General features: G+C 39.7%; 1 protein-coding gene across 3 annotated transcripts in view; it reads left to right on the top strand.

Moving 5' to 3' along the window:
* ecel1 (endothelin converting enzyme-like 1) overlaps positions 1 to 20,684 on the top strand; it is a 55,804-nt gene that overhangs the window by 30,925 nt on the left and 4,195 nt on the right. For 2 of the 3 annotated variants that reach the window (XM_076892154.1, XM_076892155.1), the window contains 10 exons: positions 633 to 855; positions 4,400 to 4,498; positions 5,062 to 5,136; positions 8,228 to 8,331; positions 9,328 to 9,386; positions 14,092 to 14,143; positions 17,357 to 17,424; positions 17,917 to 18,065; positions 19,207 to 19,272; positions 19,860 to 19,955. In XM_076892154.1, the coding sequence (XP_076748269.1) occupies positions 633 to 855; positions 4,400 to 4,498; positions 5,062 to 5,136; positions 8,228 to 8,331; positions 9,328 to 9,386; positions 14,092 to 14,143; positions 17,357 to 17,424; positions 17,917 to 18,065; positions 19,207 to 19,272; positions 19,860 to 19,955 (991 nt within the window). The remainder of the gene's footprint in view (positions 1 to 632; positions 856 to 4,399; positions 4,499 to 5,061; positions 5,137 to 8,227; positions 8,332 to 9,327; positions 9,387 to 14,091; positions 14,144 to 17,356; positions 17,425 to 17,916; positions 18,066 to 19,206; positions 19,273 to 19,859; positions 19,956 to 20,684) is intronic. The other variant, XM_024804810.2, reaches the window with a different exon arrangement.

The raw sequence follows: 20,684 nt of genomic DNA, 5'->3' as shown, positions 1-20,684 counted from the left end.
ACTGAGGGACCGAGTTTCAGAGGTGATCTCCCCCAGCCTCACTTGCTGCTCTCTGTCTGTCAGGAAGCTGGTGATCCACTGACAGGTAGCTGGTGACACGCTGAGCTGGGAGAGTTTGGAGGAGAGAAGTTCAGGCACAATGGTGTTAAAAGCCGAACTAAAGTCCACAAACAGGACCCTGGCATACGTTCCCGGGCGGTCAAGGTGTTGCAGGATGTAATGCAGCCGATGGATGGACACCATACTAGTGATTCGCACTTCCTGCTTGTAATGTCAGCTCCACAAACCATCAGTCTGTTATACTGACACTAAAAACATGTTACAACTTTGCTAGATGTCATGACGGTATGATTCTGTCATTTTTGAGATTTAAAATCTCATCCTTGGCAACAACTTCTAATTACCAGGGGCCACTTGAAGTATTTTATCCTTTTCCTGTAATGTTAAACACAATCACATGACGCTGGAGTCTTATTTATAGAAGTCTGCACTGTTTTCCTTGAGGTCATTTTATATCTAATCTAAGTAAGGTTCTCTGCTAGAAACGTATGTCTCAAAAACATTTTTGCAAAGTATATTTTTTCCTTAAACTACATAATGTAACTAGCTACTTCTTGTGCCCTCTGTCTTAGGGTTCTTCATAACTACATGCTGTGGCGTATTGTGGCAGCACTGAGTGAACATCTGTCCACGGCCTTCCGCAGCACCATCCATGAGTTTTCCCGAGAGATTGACGGCACTGAGCAGCAGCTGGAACTAGGCAGGCTCTGCCTCACCCAGACAAACAAACACTTCGGCATGGCCCTGGGAGCCCTGTTCGTCCAGCAACACTTCTCCTCAGAGAGCCGGGCTAAGGTCTGGAATCTGGGTGGACTGGTGGTAGGGGGCGCTGTAGTGGTAAAGATGGTAAAGTAGTAAAGAGGCTGTTTTCAAAGGAAATCAGCCTCAGACTTGAATCTACTTTTTTAACATTAGAAACTCGACAGATATTACATCAGTTTGAATGTATTAGCAGTTTAGGCTCTTAACAGAGACCCAGCCTTGCTGAACTACGTTTATAAGTTTATTAATTCATACACCCAAAACTGTAATGTTTTAACCAAACTTGGGGTCATTATTTTTCAAGAAAAGAAGTCATAAAATAATCTGGGTGACTCACAAGTGATTGTGAAAAATTACAAAGTTTAATTTTTGCATTCTACTAGAGCCACTGTGCATGATCTTATACAGGGTCAAGGTGCAGCACCTCAGTTCGTACACTGTCTGAAATAAACTTCCCAACCCCGTGAACCACGGTCACCCCACTGTGTAGCTATGAGTTTCACCATTGCACCATTTACTCCATGATGCATTATTAGCACAAAACATGAAACCCCTGTTTCTGTTCCTACATGCAATTCCAGTGTTTCCAAATCGCTGTGCTGTGGCACAGAGGTGTGCCGTGGAAGAATGTCTGGTTTCACCTGATTGGTACTCTAAGCAACTGGCAGTGAGTAACGGACAGAACAATTACATTCTCTTCCACTAGAGGGCAGTACAACTTCTTGCTCCAATTAAATGTATTGCTAACTGCTGGTGAAACAGAAGATGAAGAAGAAATTATATAGTCATGCGCGAGTGAGACAACGCAGTGCAAAATAGCAATAGATTAAAAAAAAGAATTTTAAAGTAGTCATTCTAACCTGGGTGCTGGAGAAAATTTCGAGCCAGATTGTTGTTTGATGGTGTGCCATGTGATTTGACATTGTTTTATGGTGTGGGATCTGAAAATCCTGGATTCTAGTCTCTACTTCTCATGCGCTATTTTGCTTTCTGCCTAGGTCAGTCATTACTAAACCCCTCACCTCTGCCCTCTGGTCCCGTTCGCTTTCAGCTTAATCTTTCCCCATACATAGTCTCATCTCAGTCCCATGTCTACTCTGGGACATGGGGATATGGTTCCCAATGGGATTTCTAACCTCTGTAACCCTATGCTCTATCTTTAAGCTCTCCATCATCTCCCTTTCATCATCTTCTTATACTCTCACTGTCCACTGTACATGCTTCATCCCTCATCAGCTATCTGTCTTGCAACCTTTTAAAACTCTACCAAAGCTCTATAACACATAAAGAAAGTTGGCCCAACTGGATAAGTTATGGGTGCTGAATACTTTCTTTACACTTTGCAATTAATTGAAATTTAAATTCCATTCAAGATTCTAATAAGATACTAAGTGTAAATCTCAAAAATGCTTCAAGCTAGTGGAGCCTTTCTGATTAATAAAAGACCAGAGAGGAAGGATTTATATGATCAAGCATACAGTAGGGAAAGTTCTCATCAGATGAAGTGGTGCTAATCCCATGAGCATCTCTAAGTCATTTAAAAAAATCACTCAAAACATCATCTTCCTCTTTCTTGCAGATGTGGAGGGAAGCCTTGAGCGAGGTTATTGCCTTTTGGGTTTTTTTAACCTCACTCTTTTCCACACCGGTCATATCTCACGCTGCTCACAGACGTCGCTGTGTATGATCATGCCACGTCCACACAGGTTGGAGCCCTCATTATCAACACAAGAGCATTACCGGATGCAAAGCCGGTGGCGATGTGCGATGCCTTGACTGACTCACCAATCCTGCTTATCTCAGCACCAACAAGAATTAATGAGTCTCGGGAGCTGACGCTGAAAGACAGAAGACAGAGGGGGAAAGACGAGCCTCCTTGTTATCCTGAATCACCAATGTGGAGCGAACTGAAGGACACAATATGTCCCGGTGTCGTCTAGGAATAGCATTTCTGCTTAGAGCAGTTCCAGAAAGCACAAGTTGTAATCCGGAGAAGTTTTGGACAGTCGATGCCAAAAACGTCAAGATTAGTGTTATATTAGTGGCACTAAGTAGGTACTTGATCTTCAATTACAGGTTAAGATGAAAATGTTTTAGAAGGTTTCTTCTGCGGTATGAAATTTAAAAATAAAAACAAAAGTCTGCAAGTTTTATCACCCTGCGTGCAGAGCTGGGGCTTAAAAGTGTCCAATTTCAGTTGCTTGAGCTGGAAAACGGAGAAAGCGATGTAAGCGCTTGAGTGCTGGTTTGAACACTTTTCAGCAACACAGTTTAGGTAATTACATATCAGACAATAAAGTTTGCTTTCCACTCTTGTGACATTAAAAACTGCACTAATGGAGCTACAAAAACTTGCAGCCTAACGTAATCAAAATCTAATTAGTTATAGACACACCAGCACAAACAACACTACATCTGCAGTTTGTAGCTTGACCTTCCATTTATTTAATTATTTGGATTTGTTGCGTTCTAAATACAAGCCCTTGAAAACAGTTTATCTAACAGAGGTTTAGACACTGGTAGAAGATGGAGGAGGAGGTATGGAAAGAAACACCTGAGGCATGAGAATCTGCATCAGAAATTGCGTCTCTTTTTGGAGTCACAACCCAGTCAACATGGTTGAATCAGCACTGGTATACTATGAATCTGTCAATTATGGCATTTCCATACATCTATATGGTAGTTCAGGCAGTAGGGAGTAAAGACGTTACTGTCACCTCACAGCAAGCAAGTATAGGTTCAAATCTCGGGTTGGCGTCCCCACTGTAGAGGTTTTTACAGTGTTCTCTTACCTTATAGCAGCTGGGGTAGGCTGGTCTAACCCCGAATTGGATAAGAAAGAAAATGGAAGGATGAATGGACACATTTAAATTTCATCTCATTTGTCACATGGTAAACTTCCTTGTCTGGGCTGGTCACAGCTGTTGTTTCTCTGCCTGCTGATATCAGCACTATAAACCTGCAGTTCAAGTCCCTTTGGCTTGATCAGTTTGCCCAGTGGGATAAAAAAAACAGCCATTAAATCGAAAGGTCACCAGTCACCAAAAATACTCCAACCTTTTAGAGTTGTTTTAGATTCTTTCTTAATTTAGGACCTTGTAGATCATGTTTATTAGCAGCCTCGCCATGACCAAACAAGTTTTTCACAGCTCGTTTTAGTATTATTTAATTTTTTCATTTGTGTGAAAGACCAAGACATTTTGTAATCAGTTTAGTAGTGGACAGTCCCCTCACAGTTCAGTTGTTTACCTTGCTTCTCCAAGTAGTTTGTCAAACTGTAGTCAGTAACTACAATCCAGCGTGCTACAGATGGAGCACAGGATGACAGGCTCACTGCAGATGCAGCTATTACTTATTTGCCACAAAGTATTTGACAGTGGAAATATATTTAAAGGGAGTGGAGCTAAAACAGTTTATTTCAGATAGGATGACTAAAGGAGCTGCACCAACACCCAGTTGTAAATAAGGATTATTTTTAAATGTGAATCATGCAAAGCTACTCTAGAATAGAGTACAAGAACACTTATGTGGGGCTTAAAATGAACACGTAATGAATTGCGGGATGATCTCTCTACAGGTACAGGAGCTGGTAGAGGACATAAAGCACTCTCTGGACCTCCGGCTGCAGGAACTTGACTGGATGGATGAAGCCACCAAGGATGCTGCTAGAGCAAAGGTTTGGAGCACTAACTGAGCCTCTGCATCACAAACACGACTTCTGCTAGATCCAATTAGTTTTTGAAAAGGATTCAATTATTTCTTTGCGATTCTTTTCTTTCCGGGACTTTGACTGATTGCTTGTTAGATAGAAGTGTGTGATAGAATACATCTAGGGCTTGACATTGAGAAGTGAGGATTGCCTAATCCGGATCTCTCTGTAGTGCTGATTTAGGGTCTGCACTGGAAGATATCCCTTCTAATACTTTTACAATCTGAAGTTATAATCCTTTTAGAGGGCCATGCTGAATATAAAGAGCTTCCCTGTAATCCTATTACATTGGGTTTGCTTGATTAGCAGATGCTTTTGTGTGTGTGTGTGTGTGTGTGTGTGTGTGTGTGCGTGCGTGCGTGCGTGCGTGCGTGCGTGTAGATGTGTGTGTGTGTGCTTGCGTGCTCTGTCAGGGCCTGTGTCCTAAACTAAGTGTGTATGGGTGCTTATTAGTTGCTGTGGGGTGTTTGGTTGTTTGCTCCCCACTTTTTCTTCCCTTCAGCTGTCATTTTCTTTCTCTTCTCACCCAGCTGAAGCACATGATAGTGATGACAGGATACCCAGACTTCCTGCTCGAACCTGAGCTCATTGATCAAGAATATGAAGTGAGTCATCATCATCATCTTTTTCACTCTGCAGCATGCGGTCATCCTTACCACACTTATGCTAATCCAGTTGCCTAGCAGCCTGCTCTACCTCACTCTGTCTTTGTCTTTACAGTTGTTTTTCTATGACACATTATTATGGTATAATTTAGCATAGTAAAGTGCATGTTTATCTTTTTATTTAACATGCAAAATTTCGGTTATTTACTAAATAACAACATAATTTTTAGTTTCAAACAAGTTTTTGACAGGATTCTAAAATATTAACCCTTCTTTTTTTATAACATGCGGTCTGATAAATTTGTTAAGCACTTTGTTAAGCATTATTTTTTATACCAGACTGTAATTATGGATTGTATTGTTGTTTATTTAGATACTTTAACACGGGAGTCTATGGGGACTCGCTCCGTTGAAGTGTCCTTTTAGAGAAACTGCAGTTTTTGGCTTCAGTGTTGGCTTCATTTTTCAGCCCCAGAGTTTTTGAGTTCCTCATCACTTCACATGTGTGAAAGACTTTGTCCACACTGTTGTGTGTTCACTTAAAGTAACATAGCTAATGCAAAAATAAAAATAAAAATTAAGCTTTTGAAGAATTCCTTCCTTAAGTAATGTGTTACAATTTAGGATGTCATCAGCAGATAGTGAGCTTAGCATAGGCAACAGCAAGGGGAATAGGAAAGAGCTAGCCTGCTTAATCCAAAGGTAACCAAACTGATTGTCTCCTTTAACGCTCATTAGTATGGTTTATCTTTGTTTTTGTATAGACTAAAACACCAAAATATATGTCAACAATTTCATCCATTATTGAAGTAAGTGAAAGTTCTGTTCCTCAGTCTGCTACCATCATTTTCAACAGATGTGCATTTTTGTCACAAACTCACAGAAGCTCATCTAGCCCTGTGAGACTCAACAAGCAAAAAAAGCAAGCATGAGCAATGGTGTGTTTATTGCCAGTGTAAAGGATGGAGATGTTACAAAGCAAGATACATTACATTTTTTTGCCAAGCGAACAGAATCGGTCTGTGTACAATAAACTACTGCAAGTGCATTTTAATGTCAGGACTGAGGCGCCACTGCAGGAGGAGCAGTACTGCCATGTACTGGAACAAAAATAAGATCCTCCTAGTCAACGCAGACTACCACTATTTATTCATTTTATTTGCCACTATTCGTACAACTTAATTACCCCACAGCATGGCAGACTTTCACAAACAATATAGAAATATTTTACAAATGAAGTTCGGCACAAAGACTGGACTCAGGAAGGAAGAGCACATCTGAAGCTTTAATTAGCAAGTTGCAGTTGAAATGTTTAATCTTTAGAAAACAGCCATTTCCTGGCATCTGGGACATAAAATGGGACTGTGTAATTTTTACGTTTTTGTTGTTGTTTTTTGCCAAATTCAATAATGTAAAACATTTTTATTGACTGAGGTGTTATAGTGTTCGTAGAAAAGCTTGACCTGTTGCATAAAGCTATAGACAGGTGACAAAGGACACGAAGGAAACTGGCCCACAAAATGCTGCCATGTTGGTTCTTTAGAGCTAGAATTGACCATATTTGTGTGCGTATGTGTATGCAAGCTACAACCATAAACTGAATCACCAAAACAAATAAACAAATAGAATTTTATTCACCACAGTGAGAGAACTAATTAATCCCATTAAAATGTTACTAAAGTCTTCAACAGCTTAAAGTGGAGAGGTTTGGGTTTGCAACTGAATAGTTAAATTTGCATGGGACACTTCCTACATAATAATAATAATAACAATAATAATAAAAATAAATAAATAAATAATACATCTTATTCATAGGCACATTTCGGGACACTCAACGACACTTTATAAGTAATGAAATACCAAAAACCAAAATGACAGCTAGAAAACACCTTAGAAATAAAAGTTGATACATCTCAGAATTGAATAGTCAATAATTCATTAAAAAATAGAATACGCAAACTTAAAATGATGTGTTTTAGGAGTGGCTTTAAAGTTAAGGAGTGAATCAATATTGCAAATGTGAGTTCCAAAGACGAGAGGCCACTCGGCTGAAATCTGTTTGGCCCATGGAAGTCAGAAGGAGTCAGGTGGCATAATGAGAGGTTATATAACAGAGGGGGAGGATATCAGAAACATAAAGGAGTGGTGATGATTAGGTCAGATCAGCGAGATACAGAAGTGCAAGATTATGGAAAAACGTGAAGGTAAGGCATGGAATCGCAGCATTAATTTCGGTATTTTATAGGTGAAGCTGTTGGAGGACAGAGGTAATAATGGTCTGTGGAATTGGTTCTGGTAATGACAAAAGCAGCTGAACCAATGTTCATCCTGTTAAAGTATATGTAGAAGTTTGTGTGGCAAACTAGAGAGGATACAATTACAGTAATCAATACAAGATGTAACCAGCACATATACGAAAATAGCAGTACTGTTAGCTATAAGGGATGATACTTGATTAATATTATGCATGTGCTATTGAAAACAACACCTAAACTCTTAACCGATTGAAGAATTTGAACATTTTATTGTCAGTGCTCAACCGGTCCTTCTCTGGATGCACAGCATCTGGACATTTATATGATTTTCAGATCTGTCTCATACTTTTTTGAGCTTGTTATCAGCTGCTAACTCACAAATTTTCCCCTTCTAACGGTACGTTTTGATTGCCACTGGTGAACAGCTGCACAGTCATGACTGTGTTTGATAGACCCTGTATTTCATCATAGAAATACAAGTGATCAGTGGCCATTTTCTCTAAAGAGACGAGATTTCAGCTTTCTTCTTCAGCTATTTGTCTAAAAAGGGCTTAATAGACTAGTGGTTTACACATTCACCTAACACTGCCTGATTCAACCGTGGGAAGAGACACAAATTCTTTAGGGTTTGCATCAGAAAGGGCACCTGGCATTATAGTCAAACCTGTAGCACTGCCCACTGTGGAAACCCAAAAGTAGCTTTTGTGTCTTATGTCACAAATGGTAAAAGATGGAAGAATCTGATGGGCATGTTTCCAAAAATGTGATTTTATTATTGATTCATAATGTAATGAAAGTGTTCTCATTCTGACTCATTTCATATGTTTGCTGTGCAGTTCGACGTGGACGAGAAGGCCTACTTCAAGAACATCCTCAACAGCATCAAGTTCAACATCAAGCTGTCTGTCAGGAAAATTCACGAAAAAGTGGACAAAACAGCGTGAGTGTCACAATTTCACTAGCACAGACACTGAGCTGCACCGGTTCACTGACAAGCACTGCGAGCAATTAAACAAGGCTCTCAGTGGATGCTGCAGTTCACCGACCGAGAGTGTGTTTCCGACATGGCAGACATCCTGTACATGTGTCCCCATGAATCCCTTTCTAGTTGGACACATTTGTTGACGTGCCTGTAAATTAAAGCAACAGATACCAGTCGACGCACACAGCTGCAGAAAATCCATTTGATTTACTTATCTGCAGCAGCCAGGCAGGAGAAAAGTGCTGTGGGACATGCAACTCATTTTTCTAAAATACAGCCCCGTATGCCTGAATTGAATGCCTCTCTGCTATGACAACACATTACAGTCACATTAGTATTCCAAGGTGCTCAAAACAACTGTATCATTAGCCAACACTCAACGCCCTGAAGAGTTAAATCACACACTCCCTCCTCGCCTTATCATCCAAAAAGTGAACCTTTCATCACTCACTCGGTCTTGTCGCGGTGAAATAAAAAAGGAAGAAAGAAAGAAATACTACTTATTTTCATTGTGTTTGTCTCCCCTCAATCTCTGTGCAGTCCACACGCAGCCATCATTCTCTCACTCCTAGAACAAGGGCATCTCACACTTTCAGCGTTAGTCATTTGTGGGATTTCGTGACAATCGATTGGACTGGCTTTAAGTGGATTACCATAAAGGAACTGTCCGTGTTTTCATATGCAGAAAGGAGCTTTAGCCGTGGGACCCCACACACTGAATACTTCTCACCAGGGGGTTTAGAGAGAGACACACACACACAGAGGTGTTTTTGGATTCTGTTCCAGATCTGGGTGTGTTTTCAGTGGTGATTTCAGTGTGTGTGTGTGTGTGTGTGTGTGTGTGTGTGTGTGTGTGTGTGTGTGTGTGTGTGTGTGTGTGTGTGTGTGTGTGAGAGAGAGAGAGGAATCCCTTCTGTAAAACCCTGTTTGTTTGACTGTTTTTTTTCTCCTCAGGTGGCTTCTCCCCCCACAGGCGCTTAATGCCTACTACCTCCCTAACAAGAACCAAATGGGTGAGTGTGTGCCTTAACAGTGTATGTGCTGATATTTCTGTATTCTCTGTCATCTGTTTCCTCACACACACACACACACACACAGACAAACGCAATCCTTCCTCCATTTCCATTCTGCACCACGACGTGGACTGCGCATTAGTTACACACAATTACACCATGTTGCCGTCTGTTTCCAACAAGCCAAATACGATGGCCGCGAGAAGAAGGGAGGGGGGAAAAAATCCACCTCCTCATATCATATTCCCTCTCATCGCTCACTTTCTACTTCGATCTCCACCTCACATACCTAATACCCCCCTGGAGGAAAAACAAGCAGTAACACCTTCCCGAGTTTTAACAAATCTAGCCTTGCCGTGTCACCCCTCCCTCCCCCTCATTTTCTCCCAAGATTGGCCCGCTGCTGGCGTCTGCCTGCCTGCTGGATTAAATCTCTTGCAGAAAAATCAATGGCCCGCTCGCAAGCTGATGCTGGAGGACAGGAGGATTCAGACAAACACAGTCATCAGGACCTAGACAAATTTTTGATTTCTCTTTCTTATTGCTCCGCTTAATCCAGTCCGTCGTCAGCTCTTCCTCTTCTTCCCCAGTATTTCTTTTCATCCAGTTTGCTCTTCTATCAAAAATAACGTTGGCCTTTTTAATTGCACGTGTGACTCTTTGGCTTCCTTTACGCCGCATGGAGACAGATCAGCGGTTTAATTAAAAGTTCCTATTTAACACTCGTATATACACTGGTGTTCAAAGAAAATTGTAATTGCCATCCTAAGTGTATGCTAATGTTTCTCACAGATTGCATCAGATAAGATTGACATACGTAGGTGATGATGTAATATTGCATCAGCTGCTTCTTTGAGCCACATAAGCTCACAAAGGGTTGCAGTCATCGGCAGTGAACTTTTCATTTTGTTTTCCATTAACCACAGCAGTTTGGGAGCTTCTGACACCACTTCAGTTGTATTGACGTGGAAATGTTATGCTTAGCAAAACTGTTGTGTAAAGGTTGTAAAACTGATTAATTGCAAGATATATTTAAGAACACTGTTTATAGGGCCTGTTATTGAATTCAATAAGTCTTTTGTTTAAAGTACTATTTTGGTGCTAGTCAAAAACGTATAACTTACTCTCCAGAAAGGTGGTGATAGTGTTCCACGCAATCAAGGTTGACTGACCATCGTTTCTTGGTTGATCGAAAGGTCCAAAATGAAAGTTATGCTCATGTACCACCAGCACCTGCTTGATGTCTTTCTTGAACTTTCTGAGCAAAGGATTTTTTTTGATGCAAGAATTGCACATCTTTTTAATGTTTGAACAAAATAAATCAAACAAATGTTATTGCTTAAGAAAAGATTCCACAGCCTACCAGTCTCTACTAGGTCATAAGGATGGCAGTTACTGGATGTAATCATGATAAATAAGATACCAAAAAATTATTCAAATAATGATGATAAACTACATGAAGACTGCTCTGTCTGCACACTGCTGAGAAAGGATATGCAGAGTTGTTTGAATCTGATCCTCATGCGGAAATGTGCCTAAAAACCTGAAAGTTCCATTCTGCCTGGTTTTAATTAAATACTAGATTATTATTGAAGAGCAGGGACTAATCCAACCACATCCAACCACCAGCTGAAGAGTTTCAGGACGGACCCAAAGTTTTGGCACAGTTTTGGCTCATCCACCCATCTCAATGACACATTCTTTCAATCCAAATAAATAAATGTTCCAACAATCACAAATCCCACAGCCAAAACACGTTTTTCAGCATTAAATTTAGCATTCAACTTCATAATGCAAACCTTAGCATTTGTAGGACTTTTTTAAATATTCTCCAAAATTTTGTGCTGTGAAAGAGGAACAATACACATCCAATAAGGCCAGCCACAAAAAACATTAATGTCCCCAGCTTTCAGTCTCAAAACTCACACTTTGCCTCTTCATTAAATGCTGACAGTGGCCTTTTGACACTAAAAGAGATTCTGGTTCTGGTGTAGAGCGTTAGTAAATCTGGCCCGTGAACTTTTTTTTCAGTTGACTTCTTTAAATATTTGTAGGGAGCCACCCATGCAGCCAAGACACATGCAGCCAATCAAGATATTTTTAAAGTGAGCCAATAGATTAGCAGCATTTAAGAGTGTTAGCCAAATTATAGAATTGAACACAAGCTGTGGAGCTCCACAAATCACTTTGATGTAGTTTTGCTTTTCCTCTCACAGATTTGTACTGTAAAAAATCCAATCTCTGGCAAAATGCAGCAATTAAACTTTGTAAGTGTGTAAAATTAATGTCTGGCTCTTAAACTGCTATTTATTAATGTTGACTTTAATAAATAGCAAGCAATACATGGTATACAGAAACCTTTAAACATGTGACACAGTTATTAAGTTCAATACGCAGATAGGTCGGGCTCTCATGGTAAATAATGTTTTGTGTTATTCTGCTCATAGTACAAGTCAACTGTAACACAGATTTCAGGTTTACACAGTGGAGTAGTTTATAATAACGCAGCCCACCTCGGGAGGAATCCTGCACTCATCCTGAGCTGTCAGATAGATTTGTAGCTCTGACGTTAACTCTGTGAAAAGCTGTAGGAGTCCAGACCAGTGAGTGTGTAAGGGAGAGAGATGGCATCAAAGTTAAAGAAAGAGCAGGAAACTATAGGAAACTATCCTACAGGAAAAAATGAGAAAGAGAGAGAAGACAGTGCCAGGGAGGAGAGAGGTGTAAGCAGTATGTAACTGATGAAGATGGTAAATCGCATTACTTCATGTTCTCAACTAAGTCTGTAATTAAACAAATAGCACTACACCTGTGGCTGTGATATATTAACTGGCATCTGCAGACTACTTGTTTATCTAGGAGAGACAGTTGTCTTTATGCACAAAATAACAATATTGTTGTCGAGAGTAATACTAAAAATAGAATGTTTTGGAATCCAGGGTTCCTGCTGCTTTGTGGGGATTTTGAACAATAAAATTGAGAAAGATATTGTTTATTAGGTGGGCAAACCTAACCTTAAAGTAACCTTGTTAACAAAACAACTTTTCTTAATAGGTTTATATTTAGAAAGGGATCTATTTTTAGCTTATCCTTCTAAAGGACCAATAGCTTATGGTGATTGTGCACCCATCAATAGTTCACAAGAATCGTTACTCCTCCTACAGTATTGGTCAGATTTGCACACAGTGATCACCTGGTCATCACCCAAATTGTCCTCAATGCCAGGGACATATTTTCTCTTCTACAGGTGCTTTTTCATTTTCACAAGAATCAATACTCTTCATACAGTAAAGTCAGATGAAGTAGTCCTGGATATGATTGTTTGCGAGCCTTTGACCACTCAGTGGATTAACGCTCTCTCCAGCCAATGACAACAACGCTTATCACTTTCTTTTTGTACTTTCAGGACCTTTAGAGAACACAGACAACATGACGCTTAACATCCTGTAAACAGCCTGTCAAACACAATCTGATACATCAAGATTTAAGGCTGGATTAAATTCAAAGATTGACAGCTCCAAAGGGCGCCAGGAGCTGCCATTTGAAATCTCTTTTGGACTTCTAGAGATGACAGTGTTTTTAACAAACTGAATGTTTTTTGAAGAGTGTATGAAAATGTGGAAAAGTTCAAGAGATTAGAGACTTTGGTGAATCCAGTTTATTTTCTGGTAGAGGCAACAACTTGCTTCTAATGAGACTGGTTTCTACATTGCTTCTGCGGGTTTGCTCAGATTTTACAGCTGTGGTCAGATGTTTACATGCATTCATCACAGGCATAAATATCCTGTGTCCTCTGTGGATTAGAGAAAATCCTAAATAAATGCAAACTTGTGCATCCAAATCTTGTTTTTTGAAGCCATCTGTGTTCTACAGTTAATAATGATTTTATGCAAACTTATTATCACAGCTGTACATTTGGGCAAATAGAGGTAGTTTCTGTAACTGTCCTCTGCAGCAACTGTATTATTAGGTTCTAGATCAGGGCTGTCAAACTCACTTTACATCGTGAGCAACATCTACCTCACTTTGATCTTTAACGGGGCAGATCCATGAAATTGCCCTTTCTGTCAGCGTAAAGAAGTTTAACCACACACTTGGGCCCTGGGATATTTTAATGTAAGAACAAGAAAAAGGCACAAGTCTTTGGGTTTAAATTGTAGAAATAAAGGTGTAAAATTACAAAAAAAATCAGATAATTATTGTACACAGTAATTGTTATTGAATTACAATAATAATTTTTTAATTCACAGAAAATATCTTGTTTGTTTTGTTTTATTTTTTTTTACTGTCGACACATTGTTAAAAATAGACATTTCAATAGCAAATTGTGAAAAAAGGAACTCTCAATTGTTCATTTTTTACTCAGTTACTTTAGTGTTGTATGAATGTTCACGGAGGACAAATCAGTATGAAAAGTTGTAAAACTTATGGACATGTATGACTGTCGAGGAAGCTGTTGAGAGTGGCAAATTAGAGTTTCTGCTGTTCTAGATAGTTCTGTGTATTGACATATTTATATTAATACCCTGGGCATGGCAGGTATAAAGGTTCAGTGTTTTCCATTTCCTTCAAACAGTTTTTCTTTCTAAACGAGTCTCTATTCTATCAAGTGGCTAATTAGCACATTTTAGGGTTTAACTTTTGGTTTTAGCATATCAGAATTTTAAATGACTGCCTTCGTGTTGCTTTTTTTTATCTCTTACAGTCTTTCCTGCTGGAATCCTTCAACCCACTCTTTACAACCCAGAGTTTCCACAGTAAGTAGCTCTCTTATGCTTTCTGCCTTTTCCCTGCTGCTGTCTGCAGGGAGCCAACAACATCCCCACGGCCACAACAAGGTCATTGAAGCCTGCGTTACTCCGGGAAGCCTCTGCTTCCCCTCCAGTCCCACCACACCTGATTAAACCAATTTAACTACCCACCAAGAGCTCAATTACTGAACAAGGTCCCGCTAATGGAACAGGTGTCATTTAGAGGTCACCTAAATTTGAGCCCATTGAGTAATATGATGGTGCATGAAAGCAGACAGCCTCCCCGTCTCTCTCTATAAGTCCTTTTTTCTCAGTTGTTTTTAAAATTATGAAGTTGCATTTTTCTTAAAGGATCAGGCAGTTTTGTATGTTTTAGACAGTTAAAAATTAATACTGTATATTTAATGATTTTCGGCTTTTCAAATGTATCTTGCTGCAGATAGTTTATCAGAACATACCAAGAGTTCATGGAATACCTCACTTCCTTTCGAGCCACCACTTTTTTTCTACTTTAGTCACACAGATGTTAACAGATCGTTTGAAACATAATGAGTTGTTATGGCCACAAGGTAAAGCAGGTTTTCGTGATTTATAGCAGAAATGTTAAGCTTTATTTCCCGTGTACCCTTATACTGTGACACATACTTTTGACCATGCAGGGAATCAAGAAAATCCAAAATAAATTCAGATTTGGTTTCGAAGTTTTATTTTTTGAAGTCACTAAATATGTGTGCTGCATAATAATCATTCCACCTCCACCAAAGAGATCAAAGAAATCATTAAAATCCCCAAATTACATTGATGTCCATGATGAATTTAAACATGTGACCACAACTGTTCTGACCACAACTCTGCGCATATTAAACATGGCCAAAGTATGAAAAAGTAATGTGTGTTTAGGCGTCATACTGCTCTAAATAGTAAGTTTTCGCCCTTTCTTCTATTCTTGGCTCTGTATGATGTCAGACAAAGCAGCTATCATTGACTGTGGTCAGACACACAACTCCTTCTATGAGCATTTAAGCCCCAGCCACCTCCTGGTCTGTCTTTTGTTCAGCCAATCAGAAGAAAATCTATTTTAAAGTTGGAGACACTACAATAGCTTATTACAGTCAGTGGATGGTGTAAAGGCCTGTGGCGGTTTTGAGACAAACAGGAATTACTTTGAACTGCTATTTTAAGCTATTTTACAGACCAAGAATAAAAGCTGAAATGAACATAACAGAATCTAAGTTTGATTTGTTTGGATTAACTAACCAATTAGAAAAAGTTTTGGAATTAAAGAAATATAATTGTTCACGGTGGTGGCAAAGCAGTCAAAAGTAAGCTTTAACTCTCCACAAGTAGTTTTTCATACAGTACTCATGTGAATTAGAACTAAACTATTGCCTGGAAGGAGGGAAATCAATCCAGAGAGTTTCAGTGTGGTCATAAAGAAAGCATTGCAGTGCGGCACTGAGGCAAGAGTGGGTAAACAGCTATTTTTCCACTCAACACTCAACTCTCTTTGTTAACCAAAGCAGCAACTCACTGCCGCCACTACTGAGCAGCATTTCGAGCAGATACATACAATACAGTCCAAGTAGCTACACCTGCTGCATTCATACAGCTCCTCTGAATAAACACACACACACACTCACAAATATGGGCTAATTGGACCTAACGGTTGGTGTGCCCAACATTAGCTAACATTTCTATGTCTTCATTAGGGGTGATCACTACTACTTCCACTACCTGCTCCCATGCATGCTAATCAATATTAATTAATGATTGTAGGAGAGCGAGCGTGTGAGTGTGTGTGCACCTGTCGCCGTGAAGTTATTACTGCAGTAGCCCTAACCTCCCATAAACTCTCCCTATTTCTCTCACACACACACTTACACACACATACACACCGCTCTCCACTATCACGTCAAGTATAATGAAGCTTCAATCAGCCAGTTAGTTTAGCGAGGGAGTTGAGCCCAGTGTGAGGCAGCGTATCGACTAGCTGTCAGAAAGTCATTTTCAGATGTAGCCATGTGAATAGCCCCGAGTCTGCCCTCTCATCGCTCTCCATTTCTGCATGTGCTGCAAAGACACCTCACCCCAGCCAAGGGTGAGGGTGAAGGAGAGGTGAAGCGACCTGCTGCCTTCTGGGAGCAGGGGGCAACAAGAGAGAAATGTATACGAGTTGTGGGCATGTCCCTGTTTTACTTGGTGCTGAATTTTTAAAAATGATGATTTACGTTCACAGTGCAGCTAAAGGTCCCAGCGCTTATTGTTTCCTCACGTCAAGCTAAAATTTGATGTTTTCTAATCAATTGAGCAAGGCAAATGTGATAGATAGCAATCTGAACCAAATTAGATCTCAAGTGCATCTGTTTTTCTTTTTTTACCTAGCTTGGCTGAGCAGATTTCCTAAGGAGGACAACGGGACAAGGGAACAGAGAGAAAGGGCTAAATAGCTGACTTTAATGAGACTTTAAATCAATCAAAAGGCACAAAGCCTTGTTCTAAAGTCGCGGGAATGTACATACTGTCCAGACTTTGGACATCTGTAATACCAAGTTCAAACTAGAACATTTTCACCTGAACAGATTTCCAGTTGCACGGAGTTCCATGGGTTGTAAATAAATGGATACAGTGGCACAACCCAGCCTTGGTGCCTGTAGTCTAGAAAGGTTTCTCTAGTGACTGAGCTAAGCGGGAACATGGGGTCAGGGCCAGTGAGCAGTGGACTGCACAACCCAACTGTGTCAAATTCAATTTCCAAATGATACAAAATGGTTATAGCATAACAGTAACACTAGTACTTGACCATTAACATATCCAGTCTCCACCCCCCCCCCCCCCCCCCCCCCCCCCCCAAGATTTAGCTTCCAGTAGCTTCACACTAAGCTAGATTTTTCAGGTTTACCACTTATTTAAAAAACAGATATAAAACTACCATCTTCAGCCAAAACAGTATACTTTCCAAAGGACCCACCAACTTTGGTGAGCACCGTTCTCACAATTCAGCTGGAGAACAATAGTGACTACAAAAACAGTGGATGAAGTCAGCAAAATGACAGCAAATCTTAAGTTTTCTACCATTTATCAGTTTGGATTGTGCTCAGTTGCAAACAGTCCGATAAAGAATGTTTATACATATACAGTGTACAGTGTAATATCCAGGGAGCTGTCAATATCAAGAAAGTTTGAGTTTGTGTAAGGTTCATCTTTCTCCTTCCAACTCAGGTCTCTGAATTATGGAGGAATAGGAGCAATTATCGGTCATGAGCTGACACATGGATACGATGACTGGGGTAAGAATCACAAACCTTTCACCCATTACCCACTGCAATAAGATCTGAACATCTATAGTTTTTTTCCCCATTTGTGTTACCATCATTGCATTGATAAGTTCAGTTTTACTGAAAAAGGTTCTGTGATTTATTTTTATATATATAATTTATTACATTTCTATTGGGCAGATGTGCAGCAAAGACTATTTTGAGGCACAATCTTTAACTTTGGTTTCCAGTCAAATGCGCTGCCCTGTGAGATCCACAGAAAAAAAAAGCAAAGCTCCTCTTCCAGATTGTCCACCATCAATTGTAAAAGTACAAATGTAATTTGGCAGGACCGTTTGTTCTGTTGGCTCATGAACAGGATACATCAACCACTATCAACTCCACATCTTTCAGTGTTTTGCCACTAATGGCTTGGGCATGCTGGGCAGATCTTTGGACTGTGAAGGAAAGTTGCAGGTTGTGTTGTCTTCATGCTAACACTCGCCCTTTTGCCCCTCATCTTAGTGATGCAATGGTTCATGTCCCTAGGGGGCCAGTACGACCGCCATGGTAACCTCAAACAGTGGTGGACCGAAGAGTCCTACAAAAAGTTCCAGAAGAAGGCCGAATGTATTGTCAAGCTCTACGATAACTTCACTGTTTATAGTCAGAGGGTGGGCTTTCACACACACACTTTTCGAGTCGCTACTTGTGCATACAATTTTTACAGTAGTACGACATATGTGTTTTTGATTTTAGGTTTATATAGAAAGTTAGTGTCCTTCTGTGATTTGATGCACCTTGATTTGTTAACTCTGATCAATGCTACTTTTGTTGTCTGAGCAGAGCTATGATTACTGTATCTAAAGAAGTGCTCTGCCAATTTTAGAGACAGTATGAATCTGTAACTGACCTAAGTCAGGTCTAAGAAAATAATCTAGAGCCAGTGTATAAGGATTTACAAGTTTTGAATAAAAAAACATCACTAACTATTGAAATGGTAGCAAGACAGTTGACATAAGATTAATGATATCTCAGATGTCAAAAAGTCAAAAACTTGGTTTCTGCTACTTCACTTTTGACCATTTTATTTTTAATCCATGTCTCTCCAGCCTATCAGCTTTAAAGAATACGAACTTTAATGGTCTCGTAACATGTTACTAGGTATATTGCCTTGTGAAACACCTAATATTAATAGCACTTTATTTATGTACTTTTTTCAAATGTAAAGAATCAGACTGACATTTTGAAAACTGCATTTATCCATTTTAACGCGAAGAGTTAAAGATTGATACCACTTTAACATCTGTAATTTAAATATGAAGTTTGGCCTAGCGGATGATTAGCTTACAGTATGTGGCTTAGTTCAAGCTAAGCAAAGGGAAAGAACTGGGTTCATGACTCTCCACACATGTAGGCCACGTAGGAACCAAACAATTATAAAATAACCAAATTAGTGCTCTTTAGAGCTCCTGCATGGGTATTTTTTTTAGTTAGGGATAGCATGACGCTAGCTGCTACCCCACCTTTTTCCAGACATTTGGCTAAGCTTAGCTCAGTTTCCTGGGTTCCTGGAGCCTATAGATACATGCAAAGATATGACAGATAAGATTTATTTTTAATCTCAAGTGATGTAATTGGAACAAAAAATTTACTTCCTAAAAGCAAATATGTTTCTGTGAAATGGTACAAACTGTAAAAACAAAACCAAAAAAATAAAAAAAAATAAAAAACTGTATTTCTACAGCTGAATAACTGCATCCCTTATGTACATGACATACTGTAAAGTGTTTTACGACTTACCTTTGTGTGTAGGTGAACGGCCGTCTGACACTGGGAGAAAACATAGCAGATATGGGAGGGCTGAAACTGTCATACTATGTAAGTTCCGACTGATACGATCATTCTTCAAATTTGGTCACTGTGTGGCTCCGAGAACTCTAGAAATTAGAATTCACTCTTTTAGTAGGCAACCCATGAGTCTCTGCTCTGTCTCAAAATCCGCCTCTCTTTATTCTTCATAACCACTGTGCTTTGTTTGCATTAAAATAAAGAGCAGAAGTGCCCCTGAATCACGATAAAAGACAAACAATTTGATTTGAATTCCTTTTTACTTGAATACTTGCATGTGTGTTTTCTCAGATAGTGGAAAATCCAGGGTGCGGCATAATTAATTTTCATTTTGAGCAGCCCACATTGAAATAAGGAGTGTTTTGTGCACACAGATACAAAAGTTAAAAGGAAGCACATGAAGGCTTTTAAAATAAGTAAATGGTGATACTGAATGCACCAGTAGGGTCATAATTCCTGTTAGTTGAGTCAGCTGGTTAGACTGATGGAAGTAAACATAATGACTGTTTTATTAGAGGTCCTGTTTGGTTTTGGTTCATATTTAAACTTAAAAATATATACTGTTTAAGACACAAGTTGAGCAGCTACCATCACACTCTCCTTCTCTCTCTGCCCAGGCATATCAGAAGTGGGTGAGGGAACATGGTCCAGAGAGACCCCTGCCTGGCCTCAAATACACCCATGAACAGCTGCTCTTTATTGCCTTTGCACAGGTACACCAAAGTCCTCTCCACAGAATTCACACCAGCGTATTTCATTACATTTACATATTAAATCCTTCCGCTGCCCTCCTCAGCTGGAGCTGCAGATCACAGAGGGCAGGTAGGAGCTAATGCTTCTAACATTAGCTGATGGCAGCATTAACTTTTGGAGGGATCCAAAACAGCAAAAGTGTTGACGACAGTACAGTGTCTCTGAGCGCCATACCACCCATGTTCCTCGTAACTGTTATGACTCATCGTTGAAATTCATGGATTAATGTAACAGAGGCAAAATCTAGACACGCTTAATAACGCAACATGCAGTGTTTTAGGACATTTTTCAAAAGCTCTTGCCACAGGGAAGTGATTTGAAAGTCGTGTTATGGGTTTAGATTTGTTTGAAATGTCGTGTGTGTGTGTGTGTGTGTCTGTGTGTGTGTGTGTGTGTCTGTGTGTGTGTCTGGAGTGAATAACAGGCATAATTTTTCGCCTGAGGCAATTCAACCACCTCAACCAAAATGAATGTGGTCAAGTTTTTGAATCTGCACAGCAGGCCAACAAACAAGCTTTTTCACTTATCAAAGAACTTGTAGCAAATATCAGGCTGCATATAATGTATTTTTAAGGGTTGCTTCTACTTTTTGGTAAACAAAATGACAAAATTATGTTTGTTTCACTCAAAGTGATGTCCTTAAATTGAGTTGCTTAAAAAATTGGATTTGTTTAATTTCATGTGTGTTT

The sequence above is a fragment of the Maylandia zebra genome, linkage group LG14 (assembly GCF_041146795.1).
Source record: "Maylandia zebra isolate NMK-2024a linkage group LG14, Mzebra_GT3a, whole genome shotgun sequence".
Lineage (NCBI taxonomy): Eukaryota > Metazoa > Chordata > Actinopteri > Cichliformes > Cichlidae > Maylandia > Maylandia zebra.
The sequence above is the reverse complement of the archived record's forward strand: the minus strand, read 5'-3'. Positions and strand labels throughout refer to the sequence as shown.